Source organism: Musca domestica, unplaced genomic scaffold (assembly GCF_030504385.1).
Source record: "Musca domestica strain aabys unplaced genomic scaffold, Musca_domestica.polishedcontigs.V.1.1 187, whole genome shotgun sequence".
Lineage (NCBI taxonomy): Eukaryota > Metazoa > Arthropoda > Insecta > Diptera > Muscidae > Musca > Musca domestica.
This window is the reverse complement of record NW_026712243.1, coordinates 133,812-160,571: the sequence shown is the minus strand read 5'-3', so window position 1 is coordinate 160,571 and position 26,760 is coordinate 133,812. Positions and strand designations below refer to the sequence as shown.

Below are 26,760 nucleotides of genomic sequence, written 5' to 3'. Positions count from 1 at the left end.
TTTGTTCAAATTGTCATTTGTCTGACGATTCTCTAACGTTAACCAACCAACACGCTCGTAAGAGCATTTTCAGTTGTGGTTTTCCTAAGCAAACATAAGACGCGCAAATAACAGTTCCATTTATTTAATAAAAAAAAAAACACAACAACAACAAAAAAACGTAAAGACAAACAAACGCGATTCCTTAAAGAAAAATTGTGCATTCCAAAAAATTTAATTTTTTTCAATAAATTAATTAAAAAAATAAAATAAAAAACAAACCACAAAAATGCCTTTCCCACGCGAACAATTAGAATCTGCCTGCGGTGAAAAGCTGTGCAAATCGGAAACCATTAAACTTAGAAATAAACATATTGGGTAAGTAAGGTTGTCAACCAGGCGTAACATTCCCCCCACTAGGCATCCCCATAATCAAACACCTGTGTATAAAAATTAAAAAAAAACCTATTGTTTTTATTTAATTTAAAAATAAATATTATTAAGAAAATAATAAAAGAAAAAGAATGAAAAAAAAAACCGTCATCATCCATTGCCAATGCCGTCAACATCAAAAGGATACACAACCCAAGGTCATTGTTGGATTGTTACAGTTTCCCCATATGTATTGTTGTTACTACCGCTGGTTCTTTGCCAAGGTTATAGGCCTTGGCATCTACTTGCCAATTGTGTGACAGAGTGAGAGAGAGAGCACGCGAGACAAAGAGAGCAAAACACACAGAAACAAACCAACTATCTAATGGCCCAAGTACTCATCTCATTCGAGGGAGGGCCCGGGGAAATGTATATTTTACACAAATAGGCGGCAGCGAGTGAGTTCGTTGCCTCTATTCCCCATATTTATCTGCTCTGTTTGTACCTGCGTAGTGCAGATGATTTGGTTTTTTTCTTCTTAAATACTACGTAAAGTGAAATGTATTGTGACGATGGCCAAGAATGAAAATGCATAATAATTTATACTATGAAAGGATTTATTTTTGAAATATTTTCTATTATTTTTATTAGATGAAAGTGAGTGAGGATATCGAGATCTTTCCTTGGCGATAAGGGGAATTAAGCATTTAAAGAATATGGGGGTACTTTTAGTCCGTTTTTTGCAAAGAAAATTCTCGCCAATAATTGACAGCTAATTCAGCCAATAGAATACCCTTAAGAATAAATACACGAATCTAGAAATTTTCAGTCACTATTCCGACTGATATATACCCTTAGCATTTTGCCACTTGTTTGCGTATACCCTTTTCGGGAGGACGTACCAAAAGATTGGACCTACATGACCAAACTTAACATTAGATCGAATGTTAGTACAAATATTGCAATGTGGGAAGTTTGAAGAGAACTAGGGAATAATTTCGAATTTAAGAAAGTAATGTCTAATATATATGTTACATTTGTGGGGTAGGTTACAGAATGGGTACCCCAAAAAATCAGAATCTTTACGTGATATCTAATATTGTCTAATTGAGTATGCAAAATTTAAAGTAAATTTAAAACTGTTTTCAAATTCTACTCGTGATTTTATACTTATCCTTTTTACTTTTTATGGGTAGATACAAAAAAAGGTGAGCCAATATTTTCCGCTATGTAGTTTAAAATTCGGTACTTACAGTTCGTAATGTAGAACCTTGTGGCAGAACATTGTATATAGGGTTGGGTAGGGAGCAGATAATGGTATGTATAGATCCACCACATAACGATACCCCTCGATATTCGGTATTCTGATGAGTTTAGCCACATTTTTGGAGAAAAATTTGTAGATTTTGTAATGGGTTCGGTTTTATCAATATAAACATACTCACAGCTGACATACGGAATGTCAAGTTTAAATTACAATAGGTACTTCCTTTACTCAATGTGAGATTTTGCTTTTAGAAAAAATCATCGAAATACCCAATATCGGGAGGTACCGTTATATGGGAGCTATACAAAAACGTGGATACATATAATGTTGCGATACCGGATTTAGAACCCATTGTGACCCACAAATACCAATTTCTAAACAAATTCATGAAAAATGTGGCGAAAATCATCAACGAACCAATATCGGGAGGTGCCGTTATATGGCGATTATACCAAAACTTAAACCAATATATCTCATTTTCAATACCAACCAACCTGCACAATTTTGAAGCTCCACGTCAAATAATGTGGACTGTAACGTGATTTCAACAGACAGACGGACATCGGAATTTTATGCTGAGTATGAATATACAGGGTGCCATAAAAAACTGCAAAAAAGTCAAACGCCATAATTTTTACATTTTCTTTAAATTTTATTGAATGAAAGCAAAAAATGTCGGAAATAGCATCAAATTTTGGAATAGGTTTAGATTTGTTCGAATTGGTCACCTTTGGAACGAATCATGGCCTTCAAACGGCCAATGAAACCGTCACACGCTGCCCAAATGTATTTTGTGGTATTTTGGCACATTTCCGGCGAAGCGCTTGCTTGAGGTGATCGACACTTCAGTATTTTTTAGTGCTAACATTGCTTTCCAAAATACTCCAGACACAATAGTCAAACGGATTGGTATGCGGAGACTTTATTGGCCATTGTGCGCTGAAAGGAGGAACCTAATTTTGCAACCATTCTTGGGTGGCGGGTGCTGAGTGCGGTGGTGCTGAGTCCTGTTGGAATATTCAAGGTCTGTGGCCAAAATATTTGCGTGCCCAAGGTTTTAATACACCCTCCAGAATATTTTCGCAATAACATTCAGCATTTATTCTGATGCCACGGTTGATTAATACGAACGGAGAGCGACCATCGGCTGTTATGGCGGCCCACACCATCACCGTGGCTGGCGCTTAAGTTCTGGGTGCCAACCGAAGGTGCACATTTTCAGCTGACAAGACTGTTTTCTCGTCGGAGAAAACCAAATTCGGCAGTTTAATACTTTCGGCCAAGCGAAGGAACTCTTTTGCTCTTTTGAGTCTATTTTCTTTCTGTTGCGGTGTAATTCGTGGTCTTTGTTTCTATATTTTGGGGTATGGAAATTGTGTTAAAGTAAAAAGTTGTAAAAAAGTTACAACTGAATAAAAAAAACTCCCAAACAACATTTTTTGAAAAGCTTTGTTTGGTTTAAAAGATTTTCTCTTCGTATTATTCTTGCGAAATTGTAGGTGTTATTTAAATATTGTTTGTATTTGATAATGATGATCTATATGCAAATACAAAAAAACACAAAAGAACCCCATTAGGACATATATATTTATTAAAAACCCCATTAAGACATATGTGTATATATTTATTTAAAAAAATCGCTGTATTTTTTTTTTTGAATATCAACACACATGTGGTGCAAATGGATTATACAAATATATTTCATTAATATTTAAATGAAGTCATTTCTTTTGTTATATAGCCCAAGATATGATTGCATTCAAAGCTCTCCAAATAAATCTAATCACGATCGACACAAAAATGGTCAAGTCAATAATTTTGCCAACGTCAATATGTTTGCCTACTGCGCACATAAGAATGAATACCCAAATATAATTAGATTGAATTGCCTTTGATTGTGCCTATAATTGGCTTATATGCTGAACTCAAAGTTAATCTATCGTTTTGTACTGCAGATCATTGACCCTCGAAACCCCTAAAATCAAAATTATCAACAAATGTTGTATTTTTTTTTTGTGATTGGTATTAGCTACATGGAGCAGATAATAACAAAGGCAATGCTTTCAATTTGACATTTAAATAAAATAAATGAATATTTTCTAGCTGCTCGACAACAAATTTGCAATTAGTAGCGAATTTACTGGTGATAACGTAAATATTGTGCGAACCTTTAGAAATGTGAATGAAATTGCTGAATATTACGAGATTTTGTTTTGGCTAATTATTTAAATGTTGATATTGAGTATTGAGGTTCGGGGAATTTTATTAAAATATACCTATATAGTAATTTTTATGTGGAAAATTGCTTAAATGGATTCAATTCATAAATCTAAATAATGTGGTATTTTTGCAAAACATTTTGCTGTTTTTCTTCATTTCTCCCTTAAAGAAGAAAATTTAATTTTTTACTCGATTTCACATTTAAAGTAAATTCTTACTCTTTTTATTACATCTTGAGTAACACTAGGCGCGTCTGGTTACTTTTTCGGCAGGAATTGTAGAGCAACTTCTTTCTGAGAGAGTAAGGTAATTTTATTCTCTTTTGTCTAAACAACAAAATTTGTCCGCCTTGAAAAGACATGAAACACAAAAAATTAACAAGTAAAAAATCTGTAAGTTCGGCCTGGCCGAACTTTGAATGCCCTCCAGGATTTGGAACGAATTTGGCAATCTTCAAAAAAAAAAAAAAAAAAATGAATAAATAAAAAAATAAAAAAAAATAAATAAATAAAATCTGTTAAAAATTCTGTTAAAATCTTAAAAATACCGGATGTAGCTGTTATATTAGGGTCTATACGACGACGTGGACCTGCATAGGCAACTTTTGTCATGAACCATTAAAATATTCAAAATTCCGCGAATAGTTAAAAATCATCAAATTATCGAATATAGGATGGTTATATGGGGGCTATACCAAACCGAGGACCTGCACAGATAATTTTCTGTCTTAGGCTGCAGTATCCATTGCAAACTTCAAACTCCAAATTTGAAACAATTCCGGTGAATTATGTCGCTAAAAGCATCAAAATACCGAATATCGGGAGGTACCGTAATATGAGGGCTATACGAAGACGTGGACTCGTGGACAGACAATTTTCTGTTTTAGGCTGTACTATCCATTTCGGACCTCAAATACCAAATTTGGAACATTTCCGGCGAATAATGTCGCTTAAATCACCAAAATACCGAAAATAGGGAGGTACCATTATATGGGGGCTATACAAAGACGTGACCCGTGTACAGACAGTTTTCTGTCATAGGCTGTAGTATCCATTGCAAACTTCAAAAACCAAATTTGAAACAATTCCGGTGAATTATGTCGCTAAAATCATAAAAAACCGAATATTGGGAGGTACCGTAATATGAGGGCTATGCGAAGACGTGGACAGGTGGACAAACAATTTTCTGTTTTAGACTGTAGTATCCATTTCGGACCTCAAATACGAAATTTGGAACATATCCGGTTAATAATGTCGCTTAAATCACCAAAATACCGAAAATAGGGAGGTACCATTATATGTGGGCTATACCATAACGTGGACTTATGTGGCCCATTTTAAACATTTGAGTAAAATTTCATCAATCTACTTCATTTCGCTCGGATGTTAGAGTGATTTCCACAGACGGACGGACATCGCCAAATCGACATAAAATTTTATGCTGATAAAGAATATATACAGGCTGAGGTAAAAAAAATGCAACGAAGTCAAGCCCCAAAATTTTTACATATTTTTTAATTTTATTAAATGATTAAATATGTCGGAAATAGCATCAAATTTGAGAATAAGTTTAGATTTGTCCAAACTGGTCACCTTAATATTCGGCATTTATTCTGATGCCAGGGTCGATTAATACGAGCGGAGGGCGACCATCGGCAGTTATGGCGGCCCACACTTTCACCATCACCACGGCGGTCGCTTGAGTTCTGGTGGCCAACCGAAGATTCACATTTTCAGCTGACCTTTTTGGCATGTAAACACGATTATTTTGTTTGTTTACAAACTGCTGGACAACGAATGTTTTCTCATCGGAGAAAACCAAATTCGGCAGTTCACCACTTTCGGCCAAGCGAAGCTTTAGCTTTAGTCTATTTTCTTTTTGTTGCGGTGTAAGTTCTTGCACTTTTTGGAATTTCAATGGTTTTACCCCGAGCTTATTGTTCAATATTTGCCGATTGGAAAATTGCGGTATGTTCATTTCACGAGCAATTTTTGGGCCACTGCTGTTCTGCGGGTTTCCATCAAGTGTCTTCTTTACTTGTCAAACCATTTCTGCCGATTTTGCTGTTTTCTTCCGTCCACTTCCTTGACGTCGGGCTTCGCTACCAGTATGACGGTAACGAGCGTTGGTACGAGACACAAAAGACTTATTCACATTTAAATGCTGGAGTGCTCTAACGATAGCCACTTGTGGTTTTCCAGCCAAATATAAAGAAATAAAACTATCGCGCTTTAATTCCATCACGAATAATTTTTTTTTTCTGGAAAATTCTCACCAAAATGATTTTGTACGCTTGTAAACAATATAATACGCTTGTATATAATAATAGTAACAATTTGCAACAATTGTTACGAATTTAAGGGTAACCAGACACACCTACTTTCAGTCAATTTTTTAAAAAATAAAACTCGCGAGCGCTCCCACTTATCAGGGGTGCTCAAAACCGTGTTCTAGAACATGAAGAGAAAAAAGAGATAATTTAAGAGAAAATTAAAATTCTGTTTTTCTTTATATTTTACTGTTCTATTTAATTGTTTTTAAACACGAATGTTTGCCAAAATAGTTTATAAAGCAAATGGATAAAAAATATTTGTATAAATAATGACTTAACACTGTTTTGTTTTTGATTTAAATAAGCAAAGAGAAATTTGACTGAAAACAGATATTTCTTCTTGAGCACCCCTGCACTTATATCAAGAGAGTGGAGAGTCATTTTTTTGTAAAACTTGCTCTCTGAAACTCTACCAGTATTTTCACTCGCATTTATTGTTTACTCGCGAGCAAAACTGAGCAATTCTGGGCTCTGAATATAACAATAACTCTCTTTCACCCGCCATGATATACATGTCTTCTCAAAGACGTAATATTCGGATGCATACAAAATAAACCAAACCTAAAAATAGCTCGTTATTGTAAAAAAATAATAGTTAAAAAATCACCCTATATATTCAGCTCAAGACCACAGTTTTTTCGTCCCGTTTTTTATTTGTTTTTTGCTTTTTATATAATTTGTTGATCTGCCCCTAATTAATTTGATTATTCTATTTAATTTCTCTTTCCAGACAAGCATGCCAATTATTCTATCGCTCGGATCCCCTAAAGATTGTCCGAGGTCAGGGTCAATATATGTTTGATGAGCAGGGTACTTGTTATCTGGATTGTATTAATAATGTGGCCCATGGTAAGTGTGACATTTCGCCTGGCTTATTGTTTAGATACGATTTATTCGACATTTGTTTATTAAGTGAATAATTGGCAATGGCAAAATAATTGCGCAATGAACAGAGAACGTGATAGAGAGAGAGAGAGAGAGGGCAATGAAACGAAAACACTTAGAGTGTTCAAGTTATAAATGTAAACATTGGCAAGAGAGCTCTATTAAGAGCAGTCTTTCTAAATCTCCCAAAGTCAATATTTTTCTTCCGAAAAGAAGGAAAGTTTTAGGTATTCTAATTGAAAATTAAATGCTAAATTTAGCTCATTGTTAAATGCCATTCCAAGAATGATAGCAAAAATAAGAAGGTTCGATATAAACTGGCGTTCACGATTAACTATTTCCGGCAGCTAATATATATGTTCAGATCAACCTTTCTAATGGATCATAGAAATTTCCAATTATTATCGAATTTTAATAAGAAAAAATCAATTGTAAAGTATTTTTTTTTACCATTCACAAATTTCCAACTAAATTCCGATTTCATTTTGAAAAAGAAAATACTTCATGGAAAATTTTCATTCCCTCAGTTGCAGTCATTCCTCAATTTTGAAAAGAGGAACAGAACAAAACGTGCCATTGACACATTCAACACGTTTTTCCGTTTACAGCTTTGTTTGCCGCTATGACTTTGTCAATACAATTCGAAATTTATTATTATATTATTTCGAAATTGTTTACAAAACAAGATTATCAGAATTTCTGTAGACCATGTTTGAAAGTGGGAGGTGGAGGGAGGCAGACAACTGATAGCTGGGGGTAATAAATTAATGTAAATATAAATATTGATAGAAATTGTTGTTGCGACTAGGTACTGAATAACAATAAAGTTCACAAGAATATACGAACGGCAATGCGAGTGCACGTGAAATGCATGCTGTCAGTTTGGTTACATAACTAACTTAGAATTTGTGAGTGCGCATTATGAGATAAGACAGGGGCATTGGAAATTGAATTACAGATTAGGCAGCTATTATACATTTAGTTATTGTTACATATTGATTTTATAATTGGATTGAATGGAAAATATTTGTGTCAGATAACTGGCAGGGTTTAAATTATATCATTCATGAATAGATTTAAGTGGGACACTGCGTGTAAGAGAGGAACATCAAATATTAAAAAAGTGTCCCACAAGGGACTGTGATTTTTTTTCTATAGAAAAAAATCCGGTCCCAAGGGACTGTGCATTTTTTGAAATCACAGACCTTTGGGACCAATTTTTTCTATAGAAAAAAATTCACAGCCCCTTGGGACCAATGTTTTTCTATAGAAAAAAATTCACAGTCCCTTGGGACCAATTTTTTTCTATAGAAAAAAATTCACAGTCCTTGGGACCAATTTTTTTCTATAGAAAAAAATTCACAGTCCCTTGGGACCAATTTTTTTTCTATAGAAAAAAATTCACAGTCCCTTGGGACCAATTTTTTTCTATAGAAAAAAATTCACAGTCCCTTGGGACCAATTTTTTTCTATAGAAAAAAATTCACAGTCCCTTGGGACCAATTTTTTTTCTATAGAAAAAAAATTCACAGTCCCTTGGGACCAATTTTTTTCTATAGAAAAAAATTCACAGTCCCTTGGGACCAATTTTTTTCTATAGAAAAAAATTCACAGTCCCTTGGGACCAATTTTTTTCTATAGAAAAAAATTCACAGTCCCTTGGGACCAATTTTTTTCTATAGAAAAAAATTCACAGTCCCTTGGGACCAATTTTTTTCTATAGAAAAAAATTCACAGTCCCTTGGGACCAATTTTTTTCTATAGAAAAAAATTCACAGTCCCTTGGGACCAATTTTTTCTTCTTTTTTGTTACGGAAAAAAATTCACAGTCCCTTGGGACCAATTTTTTCTATAGAAAAAAATTCACAGTCCCTTGAGACCAATTTTTTCTATAGAAAAAAATTCACAGTCCCTTGGGACCAATTTTTTCTATAGAAAAAAATTCACAGTCCCTTGGGACCAATTTTTTCTATAGAAAAAAATTCACAGTCCCTTGGGACCAATTTTTTCTATAGAAAAAAATTCACAGTCCCTTGGGACCAGAAAAAACTTGACCACAAGGGTCTGTGATTTTTTTTCTGTAGAAAAAACTTGGCCCCAAGGGTTTGCGAATTTTTTTCTGTAGAAAAAACTTGCCCCAAGGGTCTTCGAATTTTTTGTACAGATTGTAATTTTTTTCTGTAGGAAAAAAACTTGGTCTCATGTTCCTGTCCATGGGACGGTGAATTTTTGCTATAGAAAAAACTTGCCGTGCAGTGCGATTGATTTTTTTCTATAGAAGAAACTTGCAGCCAAGGGAGCGATTAATTTGTATACCCTACACCACAAGATGGTCAGGGTATAATGTCTTTGTGTATTTATTTATAGCAGACAAAGGAAACGAGATAGACACATAGTTCCTTTTGCTGATCAACATAGAATCACATCCTGAGTCGATTGAATTTTGGCATATCCGACCGAATTTAGTCCAGAAGCAAGTACATCAAATTTGGTGAAAATCGCTTCAAATATAGCTACAGCTTCCATATATGTGTTTCATCCGACTTGGGGTTTCAAGTCCCTCATATCGGAAATATGCCAGTGGTACCAGATATCAGATCCAGGTCAGAAATGAGTGTTTAATTTTTTTCAACATCGGTTCTGATTTGGATTTAGCTCCCGTATATACCTTTATCCGATTTCTGGTTTATTGTGCACGAAATGGCTAACATGAGCCCAAATGAACTGTATTTTGGCAAGTCCGACTAAATTCATCCTAGAAACAAGTACTTTAAATTTGGTAAAAATCCGTTCAGATATAGCTATAGCTCCCATTTATATATTTCATCCGATTTGGGGTTTTAAGTCCCTTACATGCGTAATATGCACTCCACAACAAGCAGATTTGATACCAGACATCAGATACAGCTCGAAAATACCTCCGGCAAATTTAATAGAGATCAGTTTAGATTTTTATATACCTTCGATAGTCATCTTTATCCGATTTTACGCTTATTGTCCACCATATATGTAATATCAGCCCAAATTGGATAGATGTTTTCAAGCTCGAATAAATACATACAGGGATGACATTTGGTACTAGAGGTACAAAAGCCACCCTCATATTTGTAAAAAATCGACTTACAGTTGGATAAAGTACCCAAATTGTGACTACTCTAAAGCCATGTTACGCAGTCAAAAAAAGTTGGCATGATCTACTTCACATAAATTCCCAATAAAATTTTTTTTGTTGCGGGAGCTCTACTAAATATGCATAGTGGTGTAGAGTATCACATATTCGGCCCCGACCGTCTTTTCACGTTTCCGTCTTTTCTATAGAAAAAACTTGACGCCAATGGGTCTTCATATAACTGTACATTCCCATACTCGGTATTTCGATGTTATCCTATAGACCCATGTAAGGGTATTTCACGACATTCGACAGACTATTTTTATATGAGTTACTTTCCAAAAGTTGGAGGTATTGAGAAGTTCAGCTCGATCCAACTTAACTGCGATTTTACTTGTTTTTATACAAAAAAAAATTTCCATTCAATCCCATTTGCCATGGCATTCAAAAACTAATTTTTTTGTTTACAAATAACCTATTTACAATTTGCGTAATTTTTTTGCTTGTCCTACTGGCTCAGATGGCACTGACGTACATTCTACTTTTCTGCGCAATATATATATGCGCTTCAATTAAATTTAATGACGTAATTGGTAATATGTCACCCAAATTAATCTTCCGCCATGTAGTCGGTGAAAAATTCCAAGGCAGTAAAAAAATTGCATGAAATAAGCGAGGATGTGTTGTTATTTCTTTAATTTGATGATTGGTAATTTCTTAATTAAATAAATTGAAAAATATAACACATACAGATGACCTTTTGTTGATTATTTGTCCGCTAGCAAAAACAATGATCAAATTTAATTTATAAAAATCATAAAAATTTTCCAAAATAATCTAAATTTCATCAAGAGTTCATACATATGCAGCAAATGAAGCAAACCAAAAAAAAATCATATTTTTATTCAAATCTAAATTTGATGGTGAGTGAGTGTGTTGTTATAACCAAACATAGTATACAGTCTGCGGCCCCTCGTTGTGAGCATTTCACGTTTTTTTTCGTAAGAGCGTCTGTCTATTCGCCAGCAAGATCTACACACAGACATCGCGTGAACTACACGTGATCCCAGCCCACAGCAACACTGTATATTCGGGTCTCATTGAAACTACTGAACCAGTGTCTGTCATAAACAAGATCCACTTGTTGCTATTGCCGATAAGCAGCCGGCTTTTATATTTGGCCCCCAAAATAGTTTTTGTTGTTGTATTTTATTCACATAAAATTTAGCTCGCCTTCCCATGCATGTTTCTATGTGCCATATCAAAATCATTAGTTCGAATAAATAAATAAATATGTTGTGTAATTACCGAAAACTTGTGCGGTTCACGTGAATAGATGTTTTGCTTCTGAAAATTGTTTATTCGTTTCTTATCTATTTTCGATGAGTGACTTGTGTTGGGAGGGGGTTAGTTCATTTCTTGTTTTTATTCGATCTCAAAATAGAAAGTTGTTTTTTTAGATTATTATGTGATAAACAAAGATATTAAAAAGAAATAGTGAGGGAATGAGGATATTTCTATAGGAAAATTTTTAAAAAATATAGTTATGATCAGGGGATCGGAGGACTGAGAAGAGATTGCGATTTTAGAACAAATAAGCCCCCACCATGTGAAAAAATGTATATATTGCTAAATTTGTTGCTTTCAACATCCCCTAAAATTTAGGGTCAGGGGCCATCGACAAACAAAAACCAACAATTCGGCCAAAATCAATATTTTGCGATAAATAAACAATTACATACACAAAAAATTAATTAATAAACTAATCAATCAATAAATAAATACATGCTTTCATAACCACTAAGGAAAGGTCAAAAGTCGGGCGGAGCCAAATATATGATACCCTACACCACTATGCGCATTAATTTTTATGAGCTTCATGGATTATCAAAATTTTGAGCCTTTGTGGGGGAGGTACCAGAAGGAGTGAACCGATATATCCCCTCTTCACAACGGATCTTTTGTTAGTGGAAATAATGTGATGTATGAAATATAAAAAGAACCTGACGCTTATTTCGGATTTTATAAACGTTTTGGCTATTCAAAACTTTGACCCTTTGTGGAGGAGGTGCCAGAAGGAATGGTCCGATCTCTACCTTTTTATACCCTCCACCTTGGTAAGGAGGGTATATTAACTTTGTCATTCCGTTTGTAACATCCTTAAATATTCGTCATAGACCCCATAAAGTATATATATTCAAAATCAGCATAAAATTCTAAGTCGATTTAACGATGTCCGTCTGTCTGTCTGTTGAAATCACGATACAGCCCACAGTATTTGACGTAGAGCGCCAAAATTTTGCAGAGCAATTCGCATTGTGTCTAGGATGGTTGGTATTGAAAATGAGATATATCGGTCCACGTTCTGGTACAGTCCCCATATAACGGTACCTCCCGATATTCGGTAATTTGATGATTCTTGCCACATTTTTTCACGGATTTGTCGAAAAATTGGTATTTGTGGGTCATAATGGATTCCACCTCCGGTGGCGAAACATTGCATGTATGGGTCCACGTTTTGGTATAGCCCCCGATATTCGGTATTTTGATGGTTTTTGCCACATTTTTTCACTGATTTGACTAAAAATTTGTATTTGTGGATTATAATGGGTCCTAGTTCGTGTGGCGAAACATTGTATTTATAGGTCCACGTTTTGGTGTAGCCCCCATATAACGGTACCTCCCGATATTCGGTATTTTGATGATTTATGCCACATTTTTTCACGGATATGTTTGAAAATTGGTATTTGTAGGCCACACGGGTCCCTGTGCGTGTGGCAAAACATTGCATGTATAGGTCCACGTTTTGGTATAGTCCTCATATAAAGGTACCTCCCGATATTCGGTAATTTGATGATTATTGCCACATTTTTTCACGGATTTGTCGAAAAATTGGTATTTGTGGGTCATAATGGATTCCACCTCCGGTGGCGAAACATTGCATGTATGGGTCCACGTTTTGGTATAGCCCCCGATATTCGGCATTTTAATGGTTTTTGCCACATTTCTTCTAATATTTCTTTTACCCTAATGTGGGGGGTATTAAAAGTTTGGCCCGGCCGAACATAATGTTTTTTTTTACTTGTTTTTAACAGATACTGTGTTGATAGAAATATGCAGATGTGCCAAGTCTGGAATGGAATCGGATGTAAACGTTGACCCTTTGTGGGGAAGGTATCAGAAAGACTGAACCGATATATCCTATCTTCACAGCAGATCTTGAGTTAGCAGAAATAATGGGATGTGTAAAATATGAAGAGAACCGGAGGATTATTTTGGATTTATAATCGTTTTGGTTATTTAAAACTTAGACCCTTTGTGGTCGAATTAACAGATGGAATAGTCCGATCTCTACCATCTTTATACCAAATCTTGTGTTAATAGAAGTATTGAATCTGTCTATGAATCCGTCTATATGTCTGAATGGCAGCGGATATTAATTTCTCGTTTAGTGAGTTTCATGGATATTCAAAATTTTGACCCTGTGTGGTACCAGAATGAGTGGACCGATATTTATATTTCATTTTCAGACCACAAAATGGGTTAATTAAAATATTGTGATGTGTGTAACTTAAAGACAATCGGACACCTACATCATATTTTATATGAGTTATAATTACCCAAAATTTTGAGCCCTTGTGAGTGAGGTACTTGATGGAGTGGGCCGATATTGTCCATTTTCTCACCTGACGTAGCACTGATGCAAATATTAGGATTTGCTAAGTTAGAGGAAAATCGGAGTATCCATTCCCTTTCTGCGCAGTAAAATGTGTTTTTATACCCTACAACACTATGTGTTGGGGGTATTATAAGTTTGATTGGGCCAAAAATTATGTAACACCACGAAATATTGGTTTCCCATATAGGAAAGTATATATGGATCTTCCTAGCTCGCCGAGCTGAGTCGATCTAGCTATGTATGTCCGTCCGTCCGTCTGTCCGTCTGTCCGTCTGTCCATGTTAATTTGTAATCACTCTACAGGTCGCAATTATGGCCCGATCCTTACGAAATTTTGCACGAAGGTGGGGTTTGGGTCAGAATAGAACCCTATTTCTTTTGGAGATGATCGCCAAATGATTAGGGGTTGAAATGGACCAAATACTGAAAAAATGTCGGATTTTGCAGTAGCTATACAGGTCGCAATTATAGACCAATCGAAGCGGAATTTCGCATGTAGCTAGAGTTTAGGGCGGGGAAGAAGCCTACCAATTTGGGTGGTCATCGGATAATATTTAGCGGGTAAAATAGACCATATCTTTTGTGTTGAAAAAATTCAAAAATTTTCATTAAACCGCGAATATTTTAAATCCCGGCGAAATCACAAAGCCATGACAAGGTTACTTCTGACCTTTACATTGATGTTAACATCCAACAAATCGGATATATAGCGAAATATGTGCGATATATATGTCTATCAAAGAAGATATGCTTGAAAGATCTCTTATATGTCGAGAACGGCTGAACTGATTTCGACAGTTCTCATCAATTCAGAATGGCCTCTTGGCAGGAAAGATAAAACGTCTAAAAAAATCGCATAAAAATATCTCTATGAAGATGAAAATATTGATTTTTTAAAATTTTCTCAATTTTTTCAATTTAGTCATATTTTTGGCATATTTTCATTTTGAATAAAACATTTGGTAATATTTCTACAGCTAACAAAACTAAGTAGTTAGGATATCAGGATATCATATACAGATCGCATTTATGGCCCGATCCTTACGAAAATTTGCATGGGGATAATATGAGGGTCAGAATAGAAGCCTACTCTTTTTGGAGATGATCGCCATATATTTAGGGTTTGAAATGGACCAAAAAACTGCAAAATTGTCAGCAGGTCGTAATTATGGGGGGTTACCGGACATTGCAAAAGCCAAGCAGTTTTGGATGGCCATCCAAAAATATTCAATGTGTGAAGGAGTTTGCCAACTTTTATAGTCAAAATTCGAAAATGTCCATTCCAGTGACTTTTTGGAGAATTCACAAATACAGGAAAGACGCACTTCTGACTACTTCGTTAACGCTGATTTCGTTGAATGTATGTCTGTTTCTCATATAGATGCGTTTTAGTCAAAAACCAATAACAAATGTTAATCTTTTGCCACTTCTGAGAGATTATAGGTCTTTGGGAAATATTGGTTCTAGATCTAGGAAGACCATTTACGTGCAACATCTACCAATAAATTGGAAATGAGCAAATTAGTTTAAGTTGCTATTATTCGAAAATTAGAGAACGGAACCTGATGGTTTTTTTTATTTGTCACAATATCTTGTGGAATTCTTTCGAGTATCTCGCCTATATAAACTGTATCGTTTATTTTAGTGTTGTAGGGTATTCAACGGTCGGCCCCGCTCGACTGTAGCCTTTGCTTACTTGTTTTAGAAATTAAAATGGTTTTAACAGTTTTTTTTTAAGAATCTCTGCACATTTTCCAGTGCGGTGTCCGTGAGTCTCTCTCTCTGAAATTACCGGGAAATTCGAAATCTTTGGAAATTTTTTGAAATACCAAAATTTTTTTCAGCATTACCCAAAAAGTTGTAGAATTTTCGTAAAAATTCCTGATTAAAAACTTCGAAATTATTAAGAATTTCGATATCTTTTCTAATGTCCCTTTAGAGATTTTTTAGAAATTTTCAGAAAATGAGAATTTTCCAATACTTTTTTTTCGAATTCCAGTCGAATTTTAAATAGGAGGATAATTTTCTGTAAAAAAATAATAATAAAATAGGCAATACGGCTCTGAAGTTTTATTTAATATTGCAAAATATTTTATTAAATAAAAAACCACACTAAAAATAAAACTAAACATATCGCACATATATTTTTACTCCGTGCCCAGACACAAAGTACCCGCCTGGGCCAGATTCAATGCTTCTGTCAGTAAACGGCCAAAATCGGCATGGACCATTGTGAAATTACGCACAGCTCGTTCCTGAATAAATTGGCTGGCATTACAGAGATGAGCGGCAATATTGTTGACCAAACGTTTGCGTGAACATTCATCCAGGACATAAACCCAAAAATCGGTAATTTGACTATAATTATCTTCTGTGTCACAACTGGAGAAACGATAAACATCACCAGCCACTGGACAGCATGTTTGCAATGCCCGGACACGATCACACGGTTGGGGGCCAGCAAAAGAATTTGGAAAATAATTGGGAGCTTCATTCATGTTACTGGACACCGTCATGGCACCATCACGCTCATAGCTCTTGACACTGACACGGTAGGGGCAGTTTACGGGGATTTGATTGTAATTCGTGCCCAGACGATAGGTTTGGGCATCACCATAGGCAACGAGTCGACCTTGTAGTACTTTATCAGGGGAAGGTTCAATGCCTGGCACTATGTTAGCCGGACTAAATGCCAGCTGTTCAATTTCGGCAAAATAATTTACGGGATTCCGATCTAAAATGATCCTACCCACCTCTATCAGAGGATAATCATTGAAGTTCCATATTTTTGTACAATCAAAGGGATTGTATTTAAATTTCTTGGCCTGATCGAAGGTCATTAGTTGCAGATATAAAGTCCAACTGGGATAGTTGCCATTCTTAATGGAATTGAAAAGATCTCGGCCAGCATAGTCTGGATCGGTGGCCAAAAGTTCGACAGCTCTTGCTGCTTCAAGATTCTGTATACCCTGATCGGTGCGAAAATGAAATTTACAATAAATTGGTTCTCCCTTGGCATTGAGCAGTTTATAGGCATGTACCGCATAGCCATGCATGTGACGATAACCATCCGGACATCCTCGATCGCTGAACATCAAACACACCTGATGCAAGCTCTCCGGACGTAAGGTTATAAAATCCCAAAACATGTCGGCATCACGTAAATTCGTTTGGGGGTTACGTTTCTGGGAGTGTATCAAACTTGGAAACAGCATAGGGTCACGTATGAAAAACACGGGCAGATTCTGGCCTACAATATCCCAAATGCCCTCTTCAGTATAGAACTTGACCGCAAAGCCTCGAACATCTCTCATGGTATCCGCCGAGCCCCGCTCACAACTATAACCGCCAGAGAAACGACATGCAATTGGCGTACGTTTCTTGATTTTCTCAAAAATTGTTGCTGCACAATAGCGACTTATGTCGTGGGTTACTTCGAAATATCCAAATGCCCCTGCCCCCTTTGTGAAGACACCACGTTCTGGAATGCGTTCACGATTGAAATGTTGCAACATTCTTAGATATTGATGATCCTGCAGAAGCAAAGGTCCTTGCGGTCCAACCGATAACATGGCATCGGCCGTTCCAATTGGTATACCCGCCGTTGTGGTAATCACCCCGGCTGGGGATTTGCAATTGTTCTTAAAATCAATTAATTGATTGGCGGCACTATCACGAGACATCTTGGCGAGTTGGGATTCCGAATTGTTTTTTTAAAAATAATTTCTATTTTTTGTTATTTATTTTTTAATTTGTCACAGGGGTATTGATTTTTTTCTCTAAAAAATATAGGGTTTTCAAAAGGGGAAGGTGCTCTATTAAGGATCAAGTTTGAAATATGGGTTTTTGGATATTCGTGCTAAAGGGATACGAAAAGTACTTAAATGTACTAAAAATTAAATCCTTAGTATTGGACAAACGAAATGAGCTAGAATTCTGAATGGAATGAGGATCACTGATGGAGTGCCTGATAGATATACCAAAGGGCTTTTGGATATTCAAACTTAAAGGTTACGAAAATGGTACTTAACTTCTAATGTGATACCATTTGGTATTATTTGAACGGATGGAGCTAAAAATTCGATATTTGGTAGGCGAATTAAGATTTTGGAAATGTAAGAACACATTTGGACGAACTGTACTATGTGGTACTTAATTTCGAACACTTAGGATTAGAGTAAACAGATAAAGCTAGAATTTTGATTTATTTTTATTGGGGTCCCTGATGGTGGTAGATTTGTGATGAAGAGGTGGTTTTGGGAAGTGCACAAAAAGTACTAAATAGTACTATATTTGGTACAACAGATATTTGGACAACAGATAGTGCTTGAAATATGAAATTTATTATAAGGGTCGCTGTTCACGTTTAACATGGACATATGGAAGTGGTTTCGAAAATGTGTACTATAATTGTACGAAAAGTATTAAATGGTACTAAATTTGGTATTTGGTGAAGGGATAGAGGCAAAATTCGGAAATTTGATATTAAGATTACGGATGGTATCTGAGATTGAGATATAGAGGTGGTTTCGGAAATGTGTACTATAATTGTAGGAAAAGTACTGAATGGTACAACATTTAATATCGAAGGAAGGGACAGGGCTGGAATCTTGAAATTTGATATTGAGGTCTCTGTTGTTATCTGGGATTGAGATATGGAGGTGGCTTTGGAAATGTGACCTTTATTAGTTACTCGTGCTAAATTTGGTATTGTGTGAACTAATAGATATCAAATTCTGAAATTTGATATTTAAATTAATGATGATATCGGTGTTTGAAATTTGGTGGTAATTGGAAATGCGTTCTATATTTGTACGAAATGTACCATAATGGTACTAAATTTAGTATTGGAAGAAGAAATAGAACTGAAATCCTAAAATATAATATAAATATGTCACTGTTATTACCTGTGGTTAAGATATGGAGGTGGTTTCCGAAATGTGTACCATAATTGTACGAATAGTACAAAGTGGACTATATTGGGAAATCAACGTACAGGCCACATTATTTGATAAAAAGCGTCAAAATTTAGCAGAAAAATTTGTATTGTGTCTAGGATGGTTGGTATTGCAAATGGAATATATCGGTCCACGTTTTGGTATAGCCACCATATAACGGTACCTCCCAATGTTCGGTATTTTCATGATTTTTGCCACATTTTTTTAAGAATTTGTCTGAAAATAGGTACTTATAGGTCATAATGGGTCTCAGTTTGTGTGGCGAAACATTGCATGTATAGGTCCACGTTTTGGTATAGCCCCCATATAACTGTACCTCCCGATTTCGGTATTTTCATGATTTTTGCCACATTATTTTTAAGGATTTGTCTAAAAATTGGTATTTATAGGTCACAATGGGTCCACGTTCATGTGGCGAAACATTGTATGTATAGGTCCACGTTTTGGTATAGCCACCAGATATTCGGTATTTTGATAATCTTTGCTACATTTTTTCATGTATTTGTCTAAAAATTGGAATTTGTTGGTCATAATAGGTTCTAGCTCCATTGGCGAAACATTGTATGTATAGGTCCACGTTTTTATATATCCCTATATAACGGTACCTCCCGATAGTCAGTATTTTGATGATTTTTGGCACATTTTCCCACGAATATGTCTAAAAATTGGTATTTGTGGGTCATAATTGGTTATAATGTTTCCATTACCCTATGGTGAAGGGTATTAAAAGTTCGGCCTGGCAGAACTTTATGTTTATACCCTACACCACAAGGTGGTCAGGGTATTATGTCTTTGTGCATTTGTTTGTAACATGGAGAAGGAAGCGAGATAGACCCATAGTTACTTTTGAGGATCTCCATAGAATCGCTTTCTGAGTTGATTTATGCATGTCAGTCCGTCCGTCTGTCCATGTATTCTTGTGAACAAAATGCAGGTCGCATTTATTATCCGATCGAGATGAAATTTTGCAAACAACATTTGTTTGGCCCAAGGACGAACCCTATTGAAATTGGAGATAATCGGTCAAAATTTAGATATAGCTCCCATATATATCTTCGTCCGATTTGCCTTTTATTGTGCACCTAACGTGTAATATCAGCCCGAAAATAAGTATGCCAAATTTGATCGAAATCGGTTCAGATATAGCCATAGCTCCCATATGAATTGTTCATCCGATTTGTTATTTTTGTCTTCCGCAGCCGTAATATACACTCTGTAACAATATTTGTGGAAATATATCAAAGTCAGCTCAGAAATACCTTCGCCAAATTTTATTGAGATCGATTCAGATTTTGATATAGCTCCCATACATAACTTCGTCCGATTCACCTTTTATTGTGCACCAAATGCTTAATATTTGCCCAAATTGAATGGAATTTGGCACTTACGACCGAATTGGGTCTAGAAACTAGTATGTTAAATTTGGTGAAGATCAGTTCAGATATAGCTATAGCTCCCATATATATTGTTCATCCGATTTGTTACCCACAGCCGTAATATGCACTCCGTAACAACGATATTCAGGGAAATATATCAAATACAGCTCAGAAATATCTTTGCTAAATTTTAGTGAAATAGATTCAGATTTGGATATAGCTCCCATATATATCTTTATCTGATTTCAAATTAATTTTGGACCAAATGGGCAATACAAGTCCGAATTTAAAAGATACAAATGCTTCGGCATATTTAGTCCTTTGAACTTTTAATTATAATTATAATCATAGCGTGTATGATTGATCTCTCCCATAAAAACTTGTAATTGTTATGTGTAGCTCTACTAAATTAGCAAAGTGGTGTAGGGTATCATAAAGTCGGCACCGCCCGCCTTTTGGACTTTCTATACTGGTTTAATTCTGTGGTACTAGTTTTTATTGTTCTACTTACAGATTTCATGCAATCCACGTTGCGCCTACACGTGATACTTACAGACGCACAAGTTGCATCGTTTTTTTATCAATGTGTGTCATGTACTAAATTATTAACTAAACCGTTTCAAATCATGGCAAATTATAATCGCAGTTCTAATTACAATGTAAACAAAACAAACACATGATGGAGATATGAATTTGTTGCTTTATTGCTGTAAATATGGCAGTGTCTCTTTGGAGGAATACCCATGGTTTTTTTTGGAAAAGTTTTTATTATCATCATCATTATGATGTCTAATACAGACAGTACTGCCTAAACAAAGTTCATAAGTATTTCATGAGAATGATTCCCAAGCTGCAACGACCTAAACTAATCGTATTTCCCCAAATAAAAATTGTTGTGTGGACTGCGTTGTTGTTTTAAATAAACTCTTTTTATTGGCCAACTTCCCACATTTTAATGCTTTTTTTTGTCGGTGAATCGGACGCAACGAGTGCAGTGTGCTGCCGTCCAAATGAAAATGACTCCACAGAAATGTGTTGGCATTTGCCTTATCAAACGTTGTACATTTCCACACGAGACATGAGACGTTCACATGTTTCATTTGACAAAGAAACGTCTGATAAGCAACAAGTGGACCGGCCTTTTAAATCTAAACGACCGACAACCATATGTTTTTATTTTCTACACCCATACAAAACAAACGCTAATACTTTTGAATGATTGTAAACAGAACAAAGTATAAATGTAGTACAGCCGCACGCGTTTCTAAGAACGACTAATAGTCTGTAGTCATTGTTCCAATTGTGATATTGTGGGTCAGCGTTATGTTGGATGGTACAGCTTTTCTCTTCTTGACCCATATTTGTTTATATATATAGTTTTACATACATGATCACTGCATTAGAAGGGAAGATCTACTCCAACAGGGATCTAATAAAAAAAAAAAAGAAATATTGCCTAAAGTATTTTATGCATTGGATACCTCGTAAAGATTTTCCATTCCATCCTGAACATCTCTTCACTAAAAGAATTGTATTAGGACTTTACAAAGAAAGACTTCTAAGGACTTTTATGTAAAGAGTATTCAGGGGTTCAGTAGGGAAATTACTCAGGATTAAAATAATTTTTAACTAATTTTTAAATAAATTCAATCGATCCATTTAGTGATTTTAGGAAATTTTCACCAGTTCTGATCTCAGGTACGAAAACGTGGACCTAGGTTCACGAAAGTGGACTCTTTTTGAAAATCTTGAGTTCTGTTTGGAAATTCGGACCCCCATGGGTCGTTTTCGTTTCACGCAGCCCCGAAACTGGATCCTTTTTGAGAATTTCTCCTATTTCCTAGGTGACCTATGACCCTTCTTCCATACTTTTTATAAATGTTGACAAGTTTTCGGGACAGGTGAAAAAAAAAACGCGGATTTATGGCTAATTTTCGTTCCACTAGTTCTTACCTCCCCCGGAATTGGATACAATTTGAAACTTTTGATAATTTCCGGAGAAATTTCGAAAACCTCGATCAAGGACTCTGAATTGGACTCTTTTTGAAAATTTTGGGCTCTGTTTGTAAAAATGGAGCACTATGGGTTGTTTACGTCCCACGTGGCCCCGAAACTGGATAATTTTTTCAGAATTTCGCCTAGTTCCTACGTTGCCGCGTTTTCGCTCCTTTTTGTAAATATTGATCGATTTATTGATCTACTTTTTCCTACCTCTCCCGGTGCTGGATCCAATGGCTACCACCTCTTTGAAAATGTTGACCGGAATTGGACCCTGTTGGGAAATTTTGACTAGTATGAAAACGTGGACCCAGGTGAAAAATGGTCTCAAAATTGGGCTCTTTTTTAAAATTTTGGGCTCTGTTTGGAAAATGGATACCCAATGCCACTTTTTCGGTCCCTTTTGTGAGCGTTGTCCAGTTACTGAGACATAGGTGACCTATGGCCTCTTTTCGGTCCAATTGTTCCTGAATTCAATTTGAAAATTTTAAAATTTCCGGGGGAAGTTCGAAAATGTGGATCTAAGTGATATATGGCTAACATCTCCAAAAAAGAACGGTCAACTTGTTCCTACCTCCCCCGAACCTGCATCCAGTTTGAAAAATTTGAGAATTTCCTGGGGAAGTTCGAAAACATTGACCTAGGTGATCTATGGCTACCATCGCCGAAGTTTCGCAATTTGAATAGCTCCTGGAAAGGCATTAAATATGGACCTAGTCGACCTATGGAATTGGGCCCTGTTGGGAAATTTTGACCAGCTCTGGGACAAATACGAGAATGTAGACCTAGGTGACCATGTTACTATCTCAGAGGAAAAGAGGGCCCGAAAGAGGACCCAGTTTGAAATTTTGAATAGCTCCCGGGAAAGTATGAAATATGGACCTACGGTCTCGGAATGGGACCCTTTTTCCAAATGCTCGCCAGTTCCGATAAGGTGCGAAAACGTGCACCTTGGTAACCTATGGTAAAAGGCCCCGTTTGAAAATTTTCACCGAAATTGGAACCTTCAGGAACAGCTTTAAACAGCTCTGGGAGTGGTGAGAAAAAGTAGACCTAGGTGACCGTGGTACGAAAACGAGCATCTAGAAAAACGTGCACCATGGTGACCTATGGATTCACGTGGTCCCGACAGCTCCCGAGAAGGTATGAAATATGACCTTTTGCCCCGAAATAGGAACCGTTTTCAAAAATTTGACCAATTCCGGGAAGATACGAAAACGTGCACCTTCGTGAACTACGGTAAAAGACCGTGTTTGAAAATGGTGACCGGAATAATACCCTTTTGAGAAATTTTGACCAGCTTTGGGACACATACGAAAATGTAGACCCAGGTGACCATGGCTACTATTTCAGAAGGAGGTACGAAAACTTATTGATTCACCCAGTCCCGAAAGAGAACCTAATTTGAAAAATTTGGAAGGTATAAAAGTGGACCTAGGTGATCTATGATCCTGGAAATGTTGGCCAGTTCCTGAAAGGAACGAAAACGTGGTAAAGGACACTTTTTGAAAATTTTGACCGAATTTAGACTCAGTTGGGAAATTTTTACCAGCTTTGTGAGAGGTACGAGAGGTTCGGTCATCTTCACCATTTTCGGGGGAGGTACGAAACATTTGACCAGGAAAAAAAGTATTCTCACTTTTAGCAACTTTGACGATTTTGGACACACTTATTCTTTACTCTTTTATTTTATGTGGGAGCGCTCACAAGTCAGTCCTGATTGAAAATTGGACAGTGGATCTCTAAGTAGAGTTAGAGTTTGCTCTAAGAGTGAGATCGAATGGAAATGATTTTGCTCCCACTCTAAAGGGAGCGGAACATGCTCTCGCTTATTCGAGCGACATCGGAAAATAGAGTATGATCTACTTGGTTTTTTTGTTTGTGACTCCCATGAGTGTCACTTTTTTATTAGAGGAGGTCTGATTATTTATTTGACTTTTGAGTTACCAACCGACAACAAATAATTTCTTAAAATTCGTACGAATGACGATCATATACTCGATACTCCCAAATATCTTGAAAAGTTTTTATTAATAATTTTATTCTTTATTTTTTCATTCTAGTGGGTCATTGTCATCCGAAGGTGGTGAGAGCCGGCTGCTTGCAAATGGCCACCATTTCGACCAATAATCGTTTTCTACACGACGAATTGGTGCAGTGTGCCAAGACATTGACGGGTAAAATGCCGGGTCCTTTGTCGGTTTGCTTCTTTGTCAATTCCGGATCGGAGGCCAATGATTTGGCACTGCGCTTGGCACGAAACTATACCAAACGCCAGGATATGATTACATTGGACCAGTGAGTATTTATTTATATTGGAAAATATTGGAACGTATTTTATATATTTCCGTTTTCGCCTCTTTGCAGTGCTTATCATGGTCACTTGACATCGGTAATGGAAATTTCTCCATATAAATTCAATCAACCTGGTGGCGATCCAAAACCAAATTATGTCCATGTTGCCCCCTGTCCCGATGTGTATGGTGGCAAATATAGGGATAGTGATTATCCCAATGCAGATATGGCTGAAATTTATACCAAACCAATTCGTGATATATGCGATCAATTGAAAGCCCAGGGCAAGGGGTTGGCTGGTTTCATTGCCGAGTCGTTGCAGAGCTGTGGTGGACAAATTATACCACCTGAGGGCTATTTTAAGGCTGCCTATGATATTGTACGTAATGCTGGTGGTGTTTGTATTGCCGATGAGGTCCAGGTTGGTTTTGGCCGTGTTGGCACCCATTATTGGGCCTTTGAGACTCAGGGTGTCGTACCGGATATTGTATGCGTTGCCAAGCCCATGGGTAATGGTCATCCGGTGGGGGCGGTCGTTACAACTCCTGAGATTGCGGAGGCTTTTTACAATACCGGTGTGGCCTATTTCAATACCTACGGTGGCAATCCGGTGTCATGTGCCATTGCCAATGCTGTGATGCGTGTCATCGATGAGGAGGGCTTGCAGGAAAATGCCCGAGTTGTTGGCGATTATTTGCTGCAACAATGTCGTGAATTTAAATATGAATTTGACATTATTGGCGATGTTCGTGGAGTTGGTCTCTTTGTCGGTTTGGAGTTGGTGAAAAATCGCGAAACCCGTGAACCCGACACAACAGCCGCCCATTGGATTGTTAATCGCATGAAACAGGTTCATCAGATTTTGGTCTCCTCGGATGGACCCAATGCCAATGTCATTAAGCTAAAGCCACCCATGTGCTTCAGTCAGAAGAATGCCGATGAATTCCTGTTGGCATTCCGTGAATGTCTGACGTTTTTGGAAAAGCAAAGAGATGGCGATCATTTGCCAGCCAGCAATGCTGTAAATTCGAATTCCACCACTGCCAATGGTGAGAGTATGGCAAGTAAGGCCCAAATATTTGAACGCCAGGAACGTTTAATTAAATCAGTTTAGAAATTAAGAACCAAAATGTTGTTAGTTTTGTAAGAGTTATTTAATAGAATTTTAATTATAGTTTTTTACAAAATTCATTTTTTTTATTCGAAAATTGTTACCGCAAAATCTGAAATGCGAAACCACCAGGCATATATAAGCTACACCCATTGTATGTATATTTAGTTCTAGTATCTAGAATATTATTTTTGTTAATAACATTTTTTATGTTTTTTTTCTTTTTGAAATGTTTTGAAAGTTTTTTTGTTTTGTTATACAACATAAGCTTAAGGAAACTAATAATAATTATAACAACAACAAATGTTTTGCAATCAACAATTACACAATATGAGAAGCAATAAAAAAAAAACGCTATAAAAGCTATATAAGTATGTTAAACTAAATTGATGTTTTATTTCAAGATGGAATTATAAAAACAATAATTCGGGTCTACGCCACTTAAACTCCTGTCATCCTCTTGCTATCCTACTTTAGAGCTCTTGGTGTTATAAGTCCAAGTCTTAATGCACATGCCAATAATTAACCTGTAAGGAAAGGTCAAAAGTCGGACGGGGTTCACAATACCACTATGAGTATTTAGTAGAGCTTCCGTAACATGGCTTTAGAGCAGCCACAATATGGGAACTATATCCAACTCTAAATCGATTTCCAACAAATTTGACGGAGGCTTTTGTACCTCCAGTACGAAATAACATTATTGTATAGTGCATGATATGACTTTGATAAGAATTATATTAAAAGTCAAAAAGCAGCTAAGTTCGTCCGGACCTAACTTTTAATACCCCCTGCCATTTGGAGGAAACTTGAAAATTTTCAAATAACTTCCGGAAATTACCACTTAAATGAAAACTGTTATATGGAGACTGTACGAAGACGTGGACCTACTTATGAAATTTTTTTGTGATACGAACTTTAAATACCAAATTTGAAACAATTCCGGTCAAAAATGTGGTACAAATCATAAAAATACAGAGTATCGGGAGGTACCGTCGTAGGGGGCTATACGAAGACGTGGACCTGCATACAACAATTTTTGTCATAGACTGTAGAACCCATTACAAAATTTAAATACGAAATTTGAAATAATTCCGGTAAATAATGCCGCTGAAATCATGAAAATTCCGAATATCGGTAGGCACCGTTATATAGGGGCTATACGAAGACGTGGACCTGCAT

At 36.3% G+C, this 26,760-nt stretch overlaps 2 protein-coding genes across 2 annotated transcripts; one reads left to right on the top strand and one right to left on the bottom strand.

Annotated features, from left to right (window-relative positions):
* On the top strand, positions 1-25,955 carry LOC101888323 (alanine--glyoxylate aminotransferase 2-like). The gene is made up of 4 exons (XM_059121084.1): positions 1-357; positions 6,901-7,019; positions 24,239-24,473; positions 24,543-25,955. Exons 1-4 carry the CDS (start codon positions 269-271, stop codon positions 25,582-25,584), a joined length of 1,485 nt encoding a protein of 494 aa, XP_058977067.1. The 5' UTR covers positions 1-268; the 3' UTR covers positions 25,585-25,955.
* On the bottom strand, positions 15,901-17,594 carry LOC131801944 (catalase-like). Its single transcript, XM_059121083.1, has one exon. It carries the CDS (start codon positions 17,524-17,526, stop codon positions 15,991-15,993), a length of 1,536 nt encoding a protein of 511 aa, XP_058977066.1. The 5' UTR covers positions 17,527-17,594; the 3' UTR covers positions 15,901-15,990.
* Positions 25,956-26,760: the final 805 nt, after the last annotated feature.